This window comes from Harpia harpyja, chromosome 5 (assembly GCF_026419915.1).
Source record: "Harpia harpyja isolate bHarHar1 chromosome 5, bHarHar1 primary haplotype, whole genome shotgun sequence".
NCBI classification, from domain to species: Eukaryota; Metazoa; Chordata; class Aves; order Accipitriformes; family Accipitridae; genus Harpia; species Harpia harpyja.
In genome coordinates, this window is record NC_068944.1 from 70,986,001 (window position 1) to 71,002,111 (window position 16,111).

At 40.4% G+C, this 16,111-nt stretch overlaps 1 protein-coding gene across 4 annotated transcripts in view; it reads right to left on the bottom strand.

The window, feature by feature from the left end:
- Positions 1 to 16,111, bottom strand: part of NDRG1 (N-myc downstream regulated 1) — a 75,663-nt gene that overhangs the window by 14,030 nt on the left and 45,522 nt on the right. For 3 of the 4 annotated variants that reach the window (XM_052787521.1, XM_052787523.1, XM_052787522.1), the window contains exons 2-5: positions 12,652 to 12,730; positions 9,878 to 9,913; positions 2,581 to 2,686; positions 771 to 891 (exon numbers count right to left, since the gene is read on the bottom strand). In XM_052787521.1, the coding sequence (XP_052643481.1) occupies positions 771 to 891; positions 2,581 to 2,686; positions 9,878 to 9,913; positions 12,652 to 12,730 (342 nt within the window). Of the gene's footprint in view, positions 1 to 770; positions 892 to 2,580; positions 2,687 to 4,232; positions 4,378 to 9,877; positions 9,914 to 12,651; positions 12,731 to 16,111 lie in introns of those variants that run through there. The other variant, XM_052787524.1, reaches the window with a different exon arrangement.

The following is a 16,111-nucleotide window of genomic DNA, read 5'->3' on the forward strand; positions in this document are numbered from 1 at the left end:
AAAATTAAGAAGGGAAATAGACTGGCTCATGCAATAAGGGTACATACAAGCTCCTTAATACCTAGTTCTTACAGAACAACTGTTCCTTGCCTTGTACCCTCCCCTCGGCGTGTTAGCTGCTCCCTTCCTCAACCAAGCTGATTCCTATCCAAGGGGCATCTTAAGGCAAACCTGTCTCATTTGAACTAAATGGGACAAGCATTTTGGCAAACACAGTGCTCATGGCACACAAGGTTTCCAAGAGTTACAGCATCAATACATGATACACAGTCAGGAATATGCAGCTATCTATGATATTCTGTGGGGCTACATCACTTTGTTACTGTTCAACAACTTGGATTTTCCACATAGGATATCAAGTCTACTTATCAACATCTACCATGCTGCCATTTAATAAAAACCATGGATTTAGGAAGGACATTATATAGTTGCTAATGCCTGTCTTGTTTATAGTAACAATTTAGTTTTGTATTTATACTCAGGATGTCATTACAAAACGAGGTAACTCGTTATTTGACAGATGTAGACATCTGTCAAGGAACTGCTTTACAAGCAGTCTAGTTATCAGAGATAAAACACAGAATTACAGCCCCAAAGTCTACTGTGAACTGGCACAACACAAGAGAGCTCCCAGAGCTCCAGTACCTTAGAAACAGAGTCAGGATTCAAGTTCAAAAGCCGACTATAGTTAATTAAACTGCAGATCAAGATTTTATTTTTCCAAAAGGAGGATAACTCTGAAAGCATGGGCTGTTTCCCTGACAACTCACCCAGCCTGGAAAGATGGTGCTCCATCCTGCTGACCAGGTGCATCCACATGGCAGACTGCAAAGTGCTGGGTGATTTCCTGCATATCCTCAAAGTTGAAGAGAGGATTGAAGCAAGTTTTATCTTGAAAAGAAAATACAGAATAATTATGCTGAGGGGAAACAGTAAGTTTGCAGCTATAAAGTCATTTATTAACCTGTCCTGCAGGTTAATGGTAAGTTGGTTCAATCAGGTGAGCTATGTTATAGCCTGGGTAAAGTGGCAGTCCTTTATTTCTAAGGAGGAAAGACCAAAAAAGCCCTGCTACAAAGCAACCTGTGCCAACTTGCTTTAATTCCTTGAAGAAAAAGCCCTGAACAGCTCCTTCCCCATGGCCCGCTAAGGTTTATCCATGGTGTTTTAGTACCTGCCATAAGTATTTGCTTGGTACAGCAAAATCTCAAAAAATTATTCTTTATTCAAAGTTAAAATACTAATAAAATGCAGTCAGGAGTATTCAGCCCAGGTTTTGGCTTAGACAAAATTATCCATTTACTTGTCCACTCATTTTTCTTTGGATTGTGTCAAAACAGATGGAGGAAAAAAGTATCCAAGGCTGAGATCGTGACTTGTGCTTTTGCCCAAATATTACAAGATAAACATTCCATGATCAGCTGCTGCAGGCAGCTCAAGACAAAAGCATTTTCCTGGGATACTCAATGCTGTAGGCTCCCAACTTTGAGGTGATTTGATTTCTGATTTTTAAGCAATATTAATGTGGGGAGACGGTTAGCATATTTTCCTCCTGGAGTGGAAAGCATAAATTCTGTAGCACCACCTCTGAGATGCCTAGAAAACAATTCAATATTCTGTATGTGCTTCTGAATGTCCTCATGCTACAGTGTACAGGCAAAATCACTGCAGAATATAAAACATTTTTAGTTAAAATCAGCTTTACGAGAATATGCAAGTTTGGGAAAAGATTCCTCCCCTTTCAAAGGGAGAGAAAGTTTATTCACCATAAAGATAGACTTTGTAACTCCAGAAAGAAGAAAGTCTTATTCAAAGATGGGACCCAGATTAAGCTCTGCCCTGATCCACTGAAAATCTAAAATAAAAGTAAGGCAGTTCCACAAAAAAAAAAAACAGGCAAGGAAACTTTTTCTTATGAGTAATATCCACCCCCCAAGCAACAGCCAGACTTTAAAGATCTGCAGGTGTTTTTGCATGTAAATATTAATAACTGATTAAGAAACAGTAAATTGTGTGAAGCAAACAGTACTGGTGAAAAGAACAAATTAGAGCAGATCTGGGTATTAGGTCATTATATTCTTAGATATGACAGATAAGATAAAAGGCACTTATCAAAGTTATTTTCTTAATACTGGCTAAGGACACAATGCCAGCATTCATTTCGTCATCCTGATTTGACATGTAATTCATACAAACCCACAGCAGCATAAGACTGGTTATCAGACAGGAACCCAAGACAAAGCACCAGCAATGTTGTTTTCAGTCCTGCTGGCAATACACCCTCAGCCATCCCCTGCAGATGTTTTTACAGCATTTATACACAGTCACGATGAGCTAGCAGAGATCTTTTGCTCCTTTAAGTGAAATACTCCAATTGTTTACTTTGTGAGGATAAAATATTTGAGAATTAAACTTGCTGTGAGAGAGGAAGTGGGTACCATCTAACAGGTTGCAGTGGAAATAAACAAGCAAGGACCTGGGAAAGGTTTCCTAACCACCGCTGCTTCCACACCTTTGATTATGGCAGTAGTGTTAAGGAACCAGGCCATGCCTGTGCTATTAAATAAAAAGTCTACTTACGATTCAGCCCGATGTCATGGTAGGTGAGGATAGCTGGCCGGTTCCCTCTGGGAGTCCCACACATGGTGACATGGACCGAGCCATGCACAGTCTCCACATCTTGCTCCTGCCAAAAAGAACAGGAGGAAATCTGTGAAGGGCTTGTCCAAATGCTCCAGCGAACACCCGCTGCAGCAGACCTCTGTCTGACCACGAGCTCAGGTCCTGCCCCATCCCAGGGTCTGCCCACAGCCCTAGGGGTCTTCACAATTCCCCTGCTAACACACCCCGTTCATCCCCACCGTGAGGGATCCCTGCTAACGTTTTCTATTCGGCTGTTACCTACTCCAGTCCACTTAAGCTGCTAGCTCTAACCAGATGCCAAGGAAAGAGTTAAATAGTTTTTAACCTCATTAAAAGGCAGCATAAGAAAAAAGGAAAAAAAAAAAAGCAAGCAGTTTGGTGCAATGACACCTAAAATAACAACAGCTTACAACTATGACAGGCAGCATTTGCAAAAGTGCAAGTTGCTAAAAGTAAATACTTCTATTTTCTAGGAAAAGGACTTTAACTCAGCAAATAACTACTATTCCCCAAAGAAAGCAGTATTAAGTAGCCTGTATTTGCTATAAAGACTTATCACACTGCGGTGCCTTGTGATTATAGTAGCCTTCCCCAATAAACACAACAGCCACATGTGTTAGCTTTATGGCTTGCTATGTATAGACCTGAGCATAAACCCAACTGTCTGAAGTTTGCTATAGAGCAGCATATCCACGACATTGTCATGGTGATTACCAGAGAAGCAGTGTTAAGAAGCATACTGCTATTATTTGATGTAACAGAAGTTTGTACTATTTGATGATCTTAAAGCTACAGGCACGTTTATTATCAAATCAAAGTCCTTGAGTACCATCTTTTATTTATTGGATGTCTACGTAAGTTAGATGCGACTTGGTTCATACTAACATTCACAACATACAGAACAGTTTTTTGTTTCTTTTGCACTTGAACTTCAGCTGTATAAACAATTTGTTATTTTGCCAACATGTGTAAAGGGAATCACAAAACAACAGTTATTTATGACACTTATTTACAGTACCGTTACACTCACATAATAGTCAAGGCAGTGTATAGTTAGTAGCCAGTCTTAGCATTTCACCAGAATACTTTATTTACTGTACAAGACGCAGATATCCATGTCATTCAGTACAGTGTACTGTCTGCTGCTGCAGGGCTTCCTTGACTTGCTCTGTGCAGTAATGCCCAGAGGCAAAGTCCAAGTTAAATTCAAATCTATTAAAAACTATGCTGCAGAAATCAGGAGCGTACAGCCTCTGCAAAAATCTTTAAAGAGCAAACCCCAAAAGCTCTTCAGAGACCCAAGGTAGTAATTTGATCTAAATATTAGCTCCTTAATTTGATACATGGAATACACCACACATTTTGTTGAAAATAAGGATGCTAGGCAACACCATTCCACATTTCACCTATTTTCCTTGCAATTACACATTTACATCAGTTTTAAGTTACAATTACAGCAATGAATCAAGATACCCCCTTCCTTGTACACTGGGCAAGCTAAGCATTGCTCCTATCTGAACTATACTCCATTGAAACACTAATTCTCAGCTTTTATGTCTCCTTAGAGATTCATTCCTCTGCATACTCACTGCACTATTCAGCAGGTAAGCTGTATCTTCCATATCCAGGACCATCTTTAGCAAAACAGAATGATAAATCCAGCAAGCCAGACAGAGGACACTAGCTGGTTTCTACTTTGTCCAAGCAGGAACCCGGGTTATATAGACAAGCTGCTATCCTGCATAGGCTTATGACTCTCATAATGCCCAGCTAGAAAAACCAGAACAGACTAATTCATGAGGATGTCATTCTTAAATAGGATTTGAGTCAGGTTTGGCCAGAAGTACTTACTCAATAGAGCTCAGACATCAAAGATGAACTAAGTCACTGTCACACAACGTACAAAGTGCCAAATTTCAAACCTGGGAATTAGTACACTCTTTCCTGTTGCTGCTTCCATCAGGTTTTGATAAGTTTAGCTTCATTTCAGGTTTTATCTCAAATGCTGTAACACCCCAAACTTATTCTAAATTAAATCAGAAACAACCTCTTTCCTAAAAAGCCAGGATTAAAGTTTCCAGTAAGAACACAAAAGACTTTGAAAAATTAGTGCAAGTCAAAATGATTCTGCACAACAAAAATGAGGACTTTAACTGTTTGAAATCTAGTATTTTCCAAAGTAGACAAGCAATATTTAGTCTAGAGTATCCCTACATCTATCATACTAGTGTCACTGTAAGTTTCATTTTTGGCAGAAAATAGGGTATTGTAGGTTATTTATTACACAATACTCCAGAAGAGATTTGCAGTAGCAATAGATAGCAATTAATAATAATAGCAATTAATATTTTCCACATTCTACCTTCCTCCTGTACTTACATAATTTTCAATACAAAGCATAAAAATCAATAGTTTGGCAACCTAAACACCAGTAATGAGAGTAAGCAATATTGTGTAACACACCTCCTGCTTAGTGTGGAATATAGAAATTATATCCTCCTCAATTAGAGACTAATAGGCATTTTGTATCATCAGATCTTTATTGCTAGATCCTTCCGGTAACAGCACTGAAAATCTAGAATGTGTTTTCTTAGGAGGGACCACCATTCAAGATTTGGGACCTTCCTCCTTTGTGCATGAAAAAAAAAATCTGTTCATGGTAGGTAAAGCCAGACCCTTGAACCTGCACATCCTGCTGACCTCCACCTAATTCTTCTGGAACTGGAAGCATGAGTCTAGTTCAAACTCAGTGTCAACTAAAAATAGTTCGGAGACGGCAGGTGATCATACTTCTAATTACTGGCATAAATCACAGTCAGTTTAACAATCGGTTTAATTCCTTATTATCTTCACAGTAAGACTCCCCTAATTCAAGAGGGTTGCGCTATTTTCCATTAGCACGAATTCTTAATGGCAAATACGCAAAAGGTTCTCCTAAAAACCAATCAATTCAAACCAGTTTCTTTGGTGACATCAAACGAACAACTTCACATCCGTATTGAGCCTATTAAAGATCAAGAGATTTGTCTACGTGATGTAGGGATGGATGTTTTCAAAATGCAGAGCACTGAAAACAGATGGCAGCACATCCCAATCAACGTCAACATTATAGTAAGAGGCTCTTCACCAACCGATTTGTATTAAAACACTATCTTGGAAAAAAATCCAAGGTACACTAATCCGATAGAAGGATAAAGACAAACACACCATCTGTCACATCTCTCACTTTAACAGAGGTGCAGTCTTATCTTACTGCCCTAAAAACACACACAAAAATACTTTTGATACATGCAATTTAAGAGAGGCTATCTTAGTTTGAAGGAGCTGATCCATTCTAAAGTAGATTTTATTTTCAGGTCAAGTGACATTTTTTGATGTTTTGTCATGAGGTTGAAAGGGGGAGCCAATTTGTAAGTCAGTAACACAGGAGAGCTCATTTATTCCTTCCCCTCTCTACCCTGGCTAAGGAAGACACGGATTGAGGAACATGTTTATGAACAAGTTGTTTTCTGAAGCATGGGATATGCAACCAAAATGCTCCAGATATCTAAAAAGGAAAACCACACACACACATTGCACATTTTGCTAAAAACACCATATTTTATATTTTAAGTAAAATACTGCATACCATCAAGATTACTTTAAAGCTTTCAAATATATTTAATCCTCAATTACCATCTCATGCTTTTATTTTAATTTATAATATTATGCCTGTTAAATACACCTCCCTTCTCTTGCCTCAGAACTGAGGGACAAGCTTCAGAGCTTTTAAAGAGGATTTAAATGGCTTTTAAATTGCTAGGAGACAGTATATTTTAAGTTCATATTACTTAAGAAATTTAATATACTAATACCTGTGTATGCTATTTTTCACTTTTTTTCAGTGTCTTGGTGATCAAAAATATTTGACCTTTTAATGAGGTATTGCAATGTTGGATTTCAAATCCCCTTTGCCCTGAAGTTATTAGCATTTTTCCCCTTGCTTTTTCTACTCTAAAATGGTTATTTCAAGTCACCTTACATTTTTCTAAAACCCCAATGCCCACCTTTCCAGGTATTTTTCTCCTCTTTTTTTCTGTTTGTTTAAGATTTCTGTATTAAATTAGCAATATTAAGAAAAAGGTTCCCCAATTCAGGTGTGAGTTGGGTACATTAATAAGTGTGATGACTTCTGATGTAAATATAAGTGACCCTGCTAAGGTGGAAGCCAGTAACAAAAACTTTGGTGCATGAACTGAAGCAGATTATTGCAATAGTTCTGCCCAGGGATTCTTCCTAGTCCGATTAGCACTGGGTCACACTGCTCTGCAAAAGTACAAAACCACAACCACCCCCATTGCTTTCCTTCAGAGACCTAAAAGGATGAGGAAATCCGTGTAACATGCTGCAACGCCCCAAACTGCATCCACCAGTGCCAGTGGGAAACCCACCCCCATTGCACCATGAGGACCAGCAGATTTGTCACCCATTGCAAGGACGCTCTTTCCTTCTGCCCTCGCAGGCAGGAGGAAGAGGAGGGAAAGCAGAAATGGCTCTTGCCTGCTGGTGGATATAGATGGCCATGAGCCATGAATTGCCAGGGAAAACTCATCTCTGCCACCTACAGCTGCCACACAGCTGAAAGTTTTGCTTAGTTATTGAGAAAGCAGTCTCCTGATGGACTGCTCACTTCTGAAACGCAAAGCTAAGAGAATATATACAGTGACAAGGAGCCAGGTCTCCATCGGCTCCAATGCTACCAAGCTAGAAAACAGGCAAATACATCAAACTGGAAATACAACTAAAATGTGTTTGGCATTAAGCCAACAAAACAGCACAGGGCACACTGCCCTGCACCAGTTTATCACTAACTGTGCTAAAACAGGTTTTGGTAGGCAGGCGACCTTCACTTAAATTTTCAGGTGGGTGCCACAGACAGACATATAGTGCTGACTAGCAATAGTTCAGAGCTGTCAGTTCTTCCATCTCTTGTCTTGGCCATCCCCTGGTCACTTCATGAAAGCTTTCCTCCAGAGAATAATCACATACATGTCTTGCAATGCGTGCTTTCAGAAAGGCAATATTGCACTATACAGTGGCTTCAAAAATGGAAAAGTATGTTTTACACAAATCTGTATTTCTTTCCAAACCCAAATAACTAGATAAAATTTATTCTTGGAACCAAAACACCTCACAGGCAGTCGCTACTTTCCAGTAGTGGCAGAACCAAAGTTATTAACTGACCACTGCATAACTTGTCCCCAAAAGGACAGAGCAAGTTGCAAGGGATATGGTGGACACCGACATCCATACACAGGCACTAAATAAGAAGCTCCATCCTGCCAAGCGCCGATCACCTCCTTCCCTGGCCAGGTCCATCCTCCTCCCAAGCATGGCTCATGGGACAGGTTGCTTATTAAGAGCACACATGAGCTTCAGTGTCAGTCCTGAGTGACCTGGGTCCTCCAGGGCCACACACGAACTTCTCTAATGAACTAAGCAATAGAGTCTCTCCTAACAGCTTCAAACCACCTCTTTCATAAATCAACCGCAGAAGAACTTAGACACATAGGTAGGGTACTTGTGGTTTTAAGAACCAAAGCTAAGCCTCCTTTGCAGCGGCAGTTCTTAACGTAACGGGTTGAGACTGTTCTTTCACATTTTTCCTTCCTGAACTAGAACAACCAAAGATTAAACTCTAACAAAGAAAGATCATTAAAAAAGCAAGAGCTGGCAGAACAGGGCTAAATGACAAGAACCACTGCTCTGGATTAGTGACAGTTAATCCAAAACATGGAAAAAAAAAACCAAAAAGGCTTAGAGAATTTGATCTGCAAGTTAAAAAAATCTATATATACACACATAGTTTACAAACCAAGCAAATTTATTCCAAGAATAGAAATGAAATATGGGTCACTTCTGGATTCTTAATCAAAATACTGCAGTATTCCTGCTAGCAGACTTAATCTGGGATTCAAATCTATTTAGACCAAGTGATCAATCTGGACCTAAACAAAAAGCTTCTCCCATGCTGTGCACAGGAAGTCACATGATGACAACTTTAACTTATACTTATCAAGACTTCAGGCAGTGGATTTCATCATTAGAAAGGATAAGGGGAAAGATGCCAGATTAATGGAAACTACAGTTTTTCTGTAGAAGTAAGAACCATTGAAAGATGGCAAATATGTTTGAGATAACTGTCTCCCTTGGTTTCCGGGGAAAAGACTGCTGAGTTTGTGCTGGATTTTTAACCAATTTGCACAACATTGAATAAAAACATTGACAGGTGCAAATAAAGTGCTACATGCCACAAAGTACAGAAGGGTTATTTCCTTCAAGCACCTCCACCTGAACATTCAAGAGACTAGAACAATTTAACAGGTTTCCTTGTTCCTGCAGTCTACCTCCCTCCCTACACCCCTTGATAAAAATAAGACACCCGGCAAGCCTCTTTTCCCAACACATACTCCTTCTTGTCCTCAGCGATGGGAATTCACCGCTCGCTCTTTTTGTCAAGGCAGGTACAAGCTCCCTGGTCCCCCTCCCTGTTCAACCCAGCCCGACTCTGACAGCCATGCATTTCCTTAGTCTCAGCTTAAGAACCAGCAAGGGCAAACATCTCAGTCAGAAGTCCAAATGGCAATAAAATAATATACAAAGGGAGCCAAGAGAGTTAGAAAGTTACCTCTCAAAAGCATGACACGGGGAAAGTGGAAAGCCATTGACCTAGTGGTGTGCTTTATGAACTCTTATGTTCTGGCTGTAAATAAACATACGGAAACTACCATCACCCTGTTATGGGCAAAATTCATTGCTTAGGGCCTTCCACCACTCCACAGGCTTCAGGAATCTCTTGGAAACTTTCAACCATACATGGAGAGGGACATTTCCTCTGAGGAAATGCATGCACACTGCTAACAAAAGCAAATTCATTGGGGAAAGTGTGTGTCCATGTGGGAGGGGAATATTTTGCTTTCACTATCACTGCTGAAGAATCTAATTCTCTTACAAGAATAGAACTGCTCGCAACCCAGCCACCCCTTTTGGATGAAACTTTCTCAGCTTCAGTCTGAAAAGACCTCCTGCAGTCTCCTTCACATCACTATGTTAGAGCCCCATTCAGACCCCTCTCCCACAGTAACAGTATTTCTGGCAAGCAGTCACTTCTGACCACATTTTGCTGTTTTCTCAAATGTCAATTCAGTTTCCCCTTTTACCAGAAAAAAAAAAAAAGCAGAAGAGCTTTACTTGCCTGAACATCGAAGTCTGGAAGGAGGCGAGTGATAGCCTGTGAAAAGATTTTAAAGCGTTAATGCAGGTAACTTTTGCAGCTACAGAAATCTGCACTGGGACACGTGTGTTCTCAACCACCAGTTCTGCAGCCAAGAGCTCTGTCCTGTCCCTTCATTCAGTGAAAGCTCTCTTGCTGAATATCAAAATTCACCCAAAAGCTTTTACCCACTAATCTTCATGGAGAACATGAAAACAGTAAAACATTAGATTATAGACCAGCAAAATAAAGCACAAAAGCTGGTGAAGCTTCATTTACTGTTAAATCACTGGACAGGGCAGAGCAGTAACTGAACTTTTCTCCATTGCTTATTGTAGCCATGGGACAGCCAACAGCCCACCTCAGTCCTGCCTAGGATGGAAAGCTGTTGTTCGAGCATGCACTGAGCACTTGCAACTCAGTTAAGCAGTCATTACTGGGATTTGTTTACACTATGTGGAAGGTGGGAAGGGTTTTATCCTAGCTAAAATTAGGCCTTGTTATGTTTGGGAGGCTGGCTGGACACAGAGAGGTACGTTCCAACCTGTGACCAGCCATCGCTATTAGTTCCTACACCTGTCAAGGACCTCCAGCAGAAAAGGAGTTAGGTGACATCCTCCCCATCTCCAATAGTCTAAGAGGCTTATAACTTCAAAGGAAGAAGTGTCTTATAGTCACCTCCTTCTACTAAAAGACAAGGAAGAAGTCAAACCTGTATTTCCGCTGGAGGGCTCAAAACAGAGGGAAGAGCAGCCAAGCCAACACTTTTTAAGCTGCTGAGTATGACAGAGAAGCCAAAGCTTGAAAAAAGTATTGAGATAAAAAGCAAAGCTTAGGATCCTGGCAAGGAGGTCACTCAGTCCCAGAAGCCCAGGTAAATTCAAGATGGAAGATGTGAGAAGCAATACAACTGCTGTCTTGGGCAATATCATCTCAGATGGTGGACCTCATGCAGTCCAACCCATAATTATGGCAGGACTCTAGAGCCATGATCTTTAGGCAATTAGGCAGTGTCTTGTACATACAAACATGTAGCTAAAGAGCTGACTGAGCTTGTGGAAGTCATTTTACGCAGCCTTAGCTTTAGACAATATGCTAGGTTTTAATCTTACTATACTGTTGGTCTCACAACCTTTTAAACATAGCTAGTTTCATACACGGTTGTTTCCGTGGGGTCTAGAGTAAAAAGGAGTAAGTATATGTGGCATCCATATAGACAGCATATGAAATAACTGTTCAGGAACAAAGACTCAGCTGTAGAAGAAACCTAAGTACAACAAGCCAGGACGTGACTTCAGAGTGCATCACCCACTCAACACCATCTCCACTGCTAACCTTAGTATGTGCTGAGTGTCCTTCAGGGCAATCTTTTCCACTTTCTCAAGATACATTAAGTAACTTCCTTCATCTATGTTAAGAATGGCCACAGAGGAAATCAAACTCTGTGCTCGTTTTCCCACGTAGACAAAACTTAAGGTAACATCGTGAATAAAAGCATATGGGGTCATTGTCAAGATTCCAACTTTTGATCTACGTGCTACAGAAACCCAGGAAGTTAATCAGTGTTAAGATATTTCTGAACTTTGAAGCAAAGGCATTTCAGTACCCATAAGGCTTCTGCTTAGTATCTCCTTTGTTTTGCTACTACTGAACAATATTGGCATTAAGAAGGGACCTTAGCTTCTGAAAAGTTTGAGTGCTGCATTCACTGGTATCCAAACAAGCTCTGCTTTCATGCAATGTCCTTGGCAAAGGAGCCGTGTTTAAAGTTTCTCTAGCCGTTTCACTGCAGTCACAAGTGGAAATGATTTTCTGAAGTGTTTACGCAAAAGAGGTAGGGAATAAAAAAGAAAGTAGCAGATAGAGCAATGAATAGTTCTAGTGTAGAAAACCAGAAAAAACCCAACACATTTATATACATGATTTTCAAGAATTACAATCATTGGGAACAAAAGAAAAATCTTAGTTTTGATTCAAGAAAAAAGCTGAGAGGTTCCTTCACGTATTACAGTCAATTATTTGCCATGAACATACCGAAGCAGAGAGTACTGCTACCACCAAAGAGTCAGACAGCCACTGAACCCAGATGCTGTGGGCAGATTTTTGAAGAAAATGGTGCAAAAACAAATGGAAAGAAGTACAACAAGGTTAAGCAAAAAAAAGGCTACGATGTTTCTACACTGCAACCCCAGAGGAAAGGCTGTGGCTTGCGCACACCCAGCCGGCTGCAGACCTGGTAGCAGTTTGGCTGTAACTCATAGCTCAGTGCAGTCAGAGACGATTAGATGAGGCACAGTCGTACCTCTGGGCTCAGATGTGCCCAAAAGAAAAGTAAAGGTTCTCTGTGCCTCCTTGAAAGGTAGCTGACAGAGCAAAGTTTGTATCTGTACATTGAGAAGTCTATAGGTATATAGATGTATATATATAGGTATAGATGGATGTACATGAGATTAGGTGTTTTGCATGATGCCAACTGGGCAAAGACACCCAGAGCTGTCATTATTCAGAAAAGAAAAAATGTCACCAGCAGATTAGCACTAAAGAAGGGTAAAACCAAAGACCAAGAAAGAACAAATAATTAAAGCTCCGTTTTGCATTAATAAAAAAAAACCCTGAAAACCACACTCTTATTCTATCTCCAGTTTCTCTTGTTTCTTCCATATGATATGTTAGAACTAATCTAAGAACACACGTGCAGTTCCAACAGCAGCCCTGAAATAAAACACATAAGCTGTAAAAAGGTTTAAAATAATTACCTCCTCCTTCTCCACCAGAGGTTTCACCTCTGCAAGGTGAGCATCCTGGAACTCTGTTGACATGGTCAGTAGCTGATATCTGCAAAGATGAAAAAAGATTTGTTCTCAGCTTGCATCAAAGATTAAAAACAGGAACAAATAAAGATCTTGCTCCACCCAACCCCCCTAGCAATGACCCACTGTCTCAGGTTATAGTTTAAAAGACCTTTGCAAGAAGGTTATGAATCTCTTGTAAAATGCCTCCCTGGTTTATTTATATACACACTCCTGCACAATACAAGATTAAAGAAATACTAAGGCTGCAAGATCAAACAGAAGTTTGGCAGCTTCAAAACAGGGAATGCTGAAGGAAACAGGGCAGGGACCAGTAGAGAGCCATGGAAACTGTCGTTTCACAGGTGAAAGGAGGCAGAGCCAAATCTGCACAAGCACCTTCGGAAATTAGCTTGAATACTCATCTCTGAAATTTATTTTTTCTTCTTTTTTTTTCCTTTTTCTTTTTGATGCAGGCTCCCTGTCCACCCCCCAGATCTTTACTGTAAGAAAACTGAACTGGACACTCATTAGCATCATTTTACTCTGACTGATGTGCTCTATTCTTTGGGATGGAAACACCCTCCCTGATCTGAACAAATAGTACCAAGTAAAACAGATATTCCTGTAAGTGGACACCAACAAAGTGCATGCAAAAAATGCTGTTTTCGAAACTGCCAAAGTAAGGAACAAGACTGCTGCATCCTGCAATAGGAAAGGACCAGCATCGCGATACCCAGCCCTCATCCGCGGGAAGCTTAACTGGGAACAGGGGTACAGCCAAACCCCAGAGGAGGCGACTGCCGCAGCAGAGCAGCAGGTTGTGCTGCAGGTGCAGTGCGCCTTTTGCATTTGGACCAACAGGCATCTCAGTTCAGCAACCATATCAGTCCAAACCGCGAGTTAAAAAGAACAGCATGTTTTCACTCTCTTGTCAAAGCTAAGGTGGCAGAGGGCTGTGCCCTGCGAAGCTCTAATGAATGACCAGAAACAATTCTCAAAAGAGATACCAGAACTGTTTTAAACAGCAAGATGACAAATACAAAAGTCAAAGTATGTTTGTTACGTATCCTCTGGCCTGCTGGAAAAATGCATATCATGTGGGTTTTAGACATCTTTGGACAAAATTGGAAATTTATTAACTACACAACTAAAAAAGTAAATAATTGATTTGTTTTAAACAAAAGTTTAGAACTGTCTCAAGTGAAGCATATGAGTAAGCGTACTCATAAAGCAAGCCAAAAGGCAGAAACACATTTAGGAATTATTGACTAAGCGTTAACTGCAACCATTTTATTTATTAACAATTTTCCTGAAGATAAGCATAGAACTACAGAACAGAATTTAAATTGATTCTTTAAACCATGATCTCCCACCTCTTGACTTCAATCTGATTTAAGCCAATCAACCCTGTCTACATAAATGACCTGGTGCTCAAGAACGGCTGTGAAGCCCACAGGAGTATCCAGGAGCCAGCAGTGGAAGCAGCAGCATCATTTTTAGTCTGCCCCATGGGTTAACTCGATGCGCTTTTCCCTGGGCAAAGATGCTCTAGTGAGAAAGTTTGCAAGATCACTGGATGCTGCAGGAAGCTATGAAGTGGCACACACAGATTAAGAAAGTTAATGCTGAAAAAACACTGATGTCCATGCACGTGCAAACCACTTCAGATTTTAGGAACCCTTCTTGCTAGCTACACAATTGGGTGGATTTTTGGTAAAGAATTAGACCGGCAATTTTAAACTTAGAGAAATGCTTCATGAATATTTAACCCCACCAGTTGAGGCATGGGGACAGGAACAAAACTGACCCCATTGCCAGTAATCTGTAATCCAAATTTACAAGGCACCAGAGCTACTTAAATAGTCAAAGGAGTCAAGACAAGAGTTAATCCCCCAGCAGTCACTATGATTCACCCTTTTTCTCCAGGTTTTCCAGTAAGTTTTACCTGTTGCAGATCTTAATCATAAAGAACAAGCAAAAACCAAGTTTGCCAAAATTTCAGGCAACTGCAAGTGACATTGTAGAAACAGTGTTATGTATTTTTGTAATTACAGCCACCTATGTAATCTGCCATTCTTACACAGTGAGCAATTGTGCATGGCAGAGAGGGAAAATAAGTGCTGCTGCAATATTTAGAGGTCGAAAATACTTACATGCAATTGCATCTAAGTCACTTTTTTTTTTTTTTTTCAATTCAGCAAATTCTGTTAAGACAGAAATAGCACCTTAATGTTGCACCTAATTCTGCAATAGGGACCAGAAGTGCAAGAGACTTTTCCATGTTTTGCCTGTAGGGGAGGAAAGTAAGAAGCCAGGTCCCCTGCAGTTTTCCAGTTAGAAGCGGTCGGGGAACAAAGCCACAGCTAGTGTTTGTGGAAGAAAGTTGTTTACACGGGACAGTTTCAGATTTTCAGGGACTCAGAGCATTGACTACAAATGACCAAAAAAACTGTGCCAAAAAGAACAAGATGGATGCCTTTTATAGCCTTAAAAAACAATCCTGTTTTCATAATAGTTCAAAGTTGTTGCTCTATGTTTCCGAAAGAACCAGCACTAGGAAGTGCTGACCAGCAGATTACACGACTGCCATGAAGTCGGCTGAACAAAAGCCCAACGTGTACCAAGTTCTCGCTTTTGGAAAGATACCAGATCTTGCAGCCACATAATGTTTTCAGATCAGGCATTTCCAAGCTCTGGGTTTTCCTTCTCTGCATCAGGAATACCTGAAACATTCCTACCAAGAAACAACCTTGTGAGAAAGCGGCACAACAACACGCTATTTGTTCATGAGAGCTGGCAAACAAAGCCCTGCTATCTGTCAGTACTGTAAAAAACCATCTTATTTTCCAAAGAGAAAGATGCTGGGGAAGTGGTTTTGTACCACCCATGTTCAGCACAAATTTTATAATCTCTAAATAGGTGGTTTGTGCTCCCCCCCTCCCTGTTATGTGACAGGGTAGCTCAAAGCTAATGTAACTGCATAACTCTCCCAAATAGATAACCATACAAGCATTCCTTTATACACATTTCAAAGCACTTGCCTCACAGAAGTCTTCAAAAGACAAAGTTCATTTATATCTGCAAGCAGTAGCATAAAGTTGCCAACTTGGAGAAAAACAACTTTTTTTTTCATTCCTCTTGGCCAATTCAGCCTCCTAAGAGGTCCCAAGTTCTCCATTCTGGGACAAGCCAACTCCACCCAGTGGACACCCACCACCCTGCATCCAGATATCGGTTACAATTGCTGCTCAGAGGATTAAGTTTTAAAACAATCATACTTCTAACTAAGAAAAAAATACAGGTCTAAGGCACCTTTGCAGCTGGCAAAGTACTTTAAAACTGATTACATATCTATGTTTGCCAACTAGCAGGAAAGGCATCAAACCAGCCTCTAGGAAGCAAGGGGGATGTGGGGAAGGGTGAA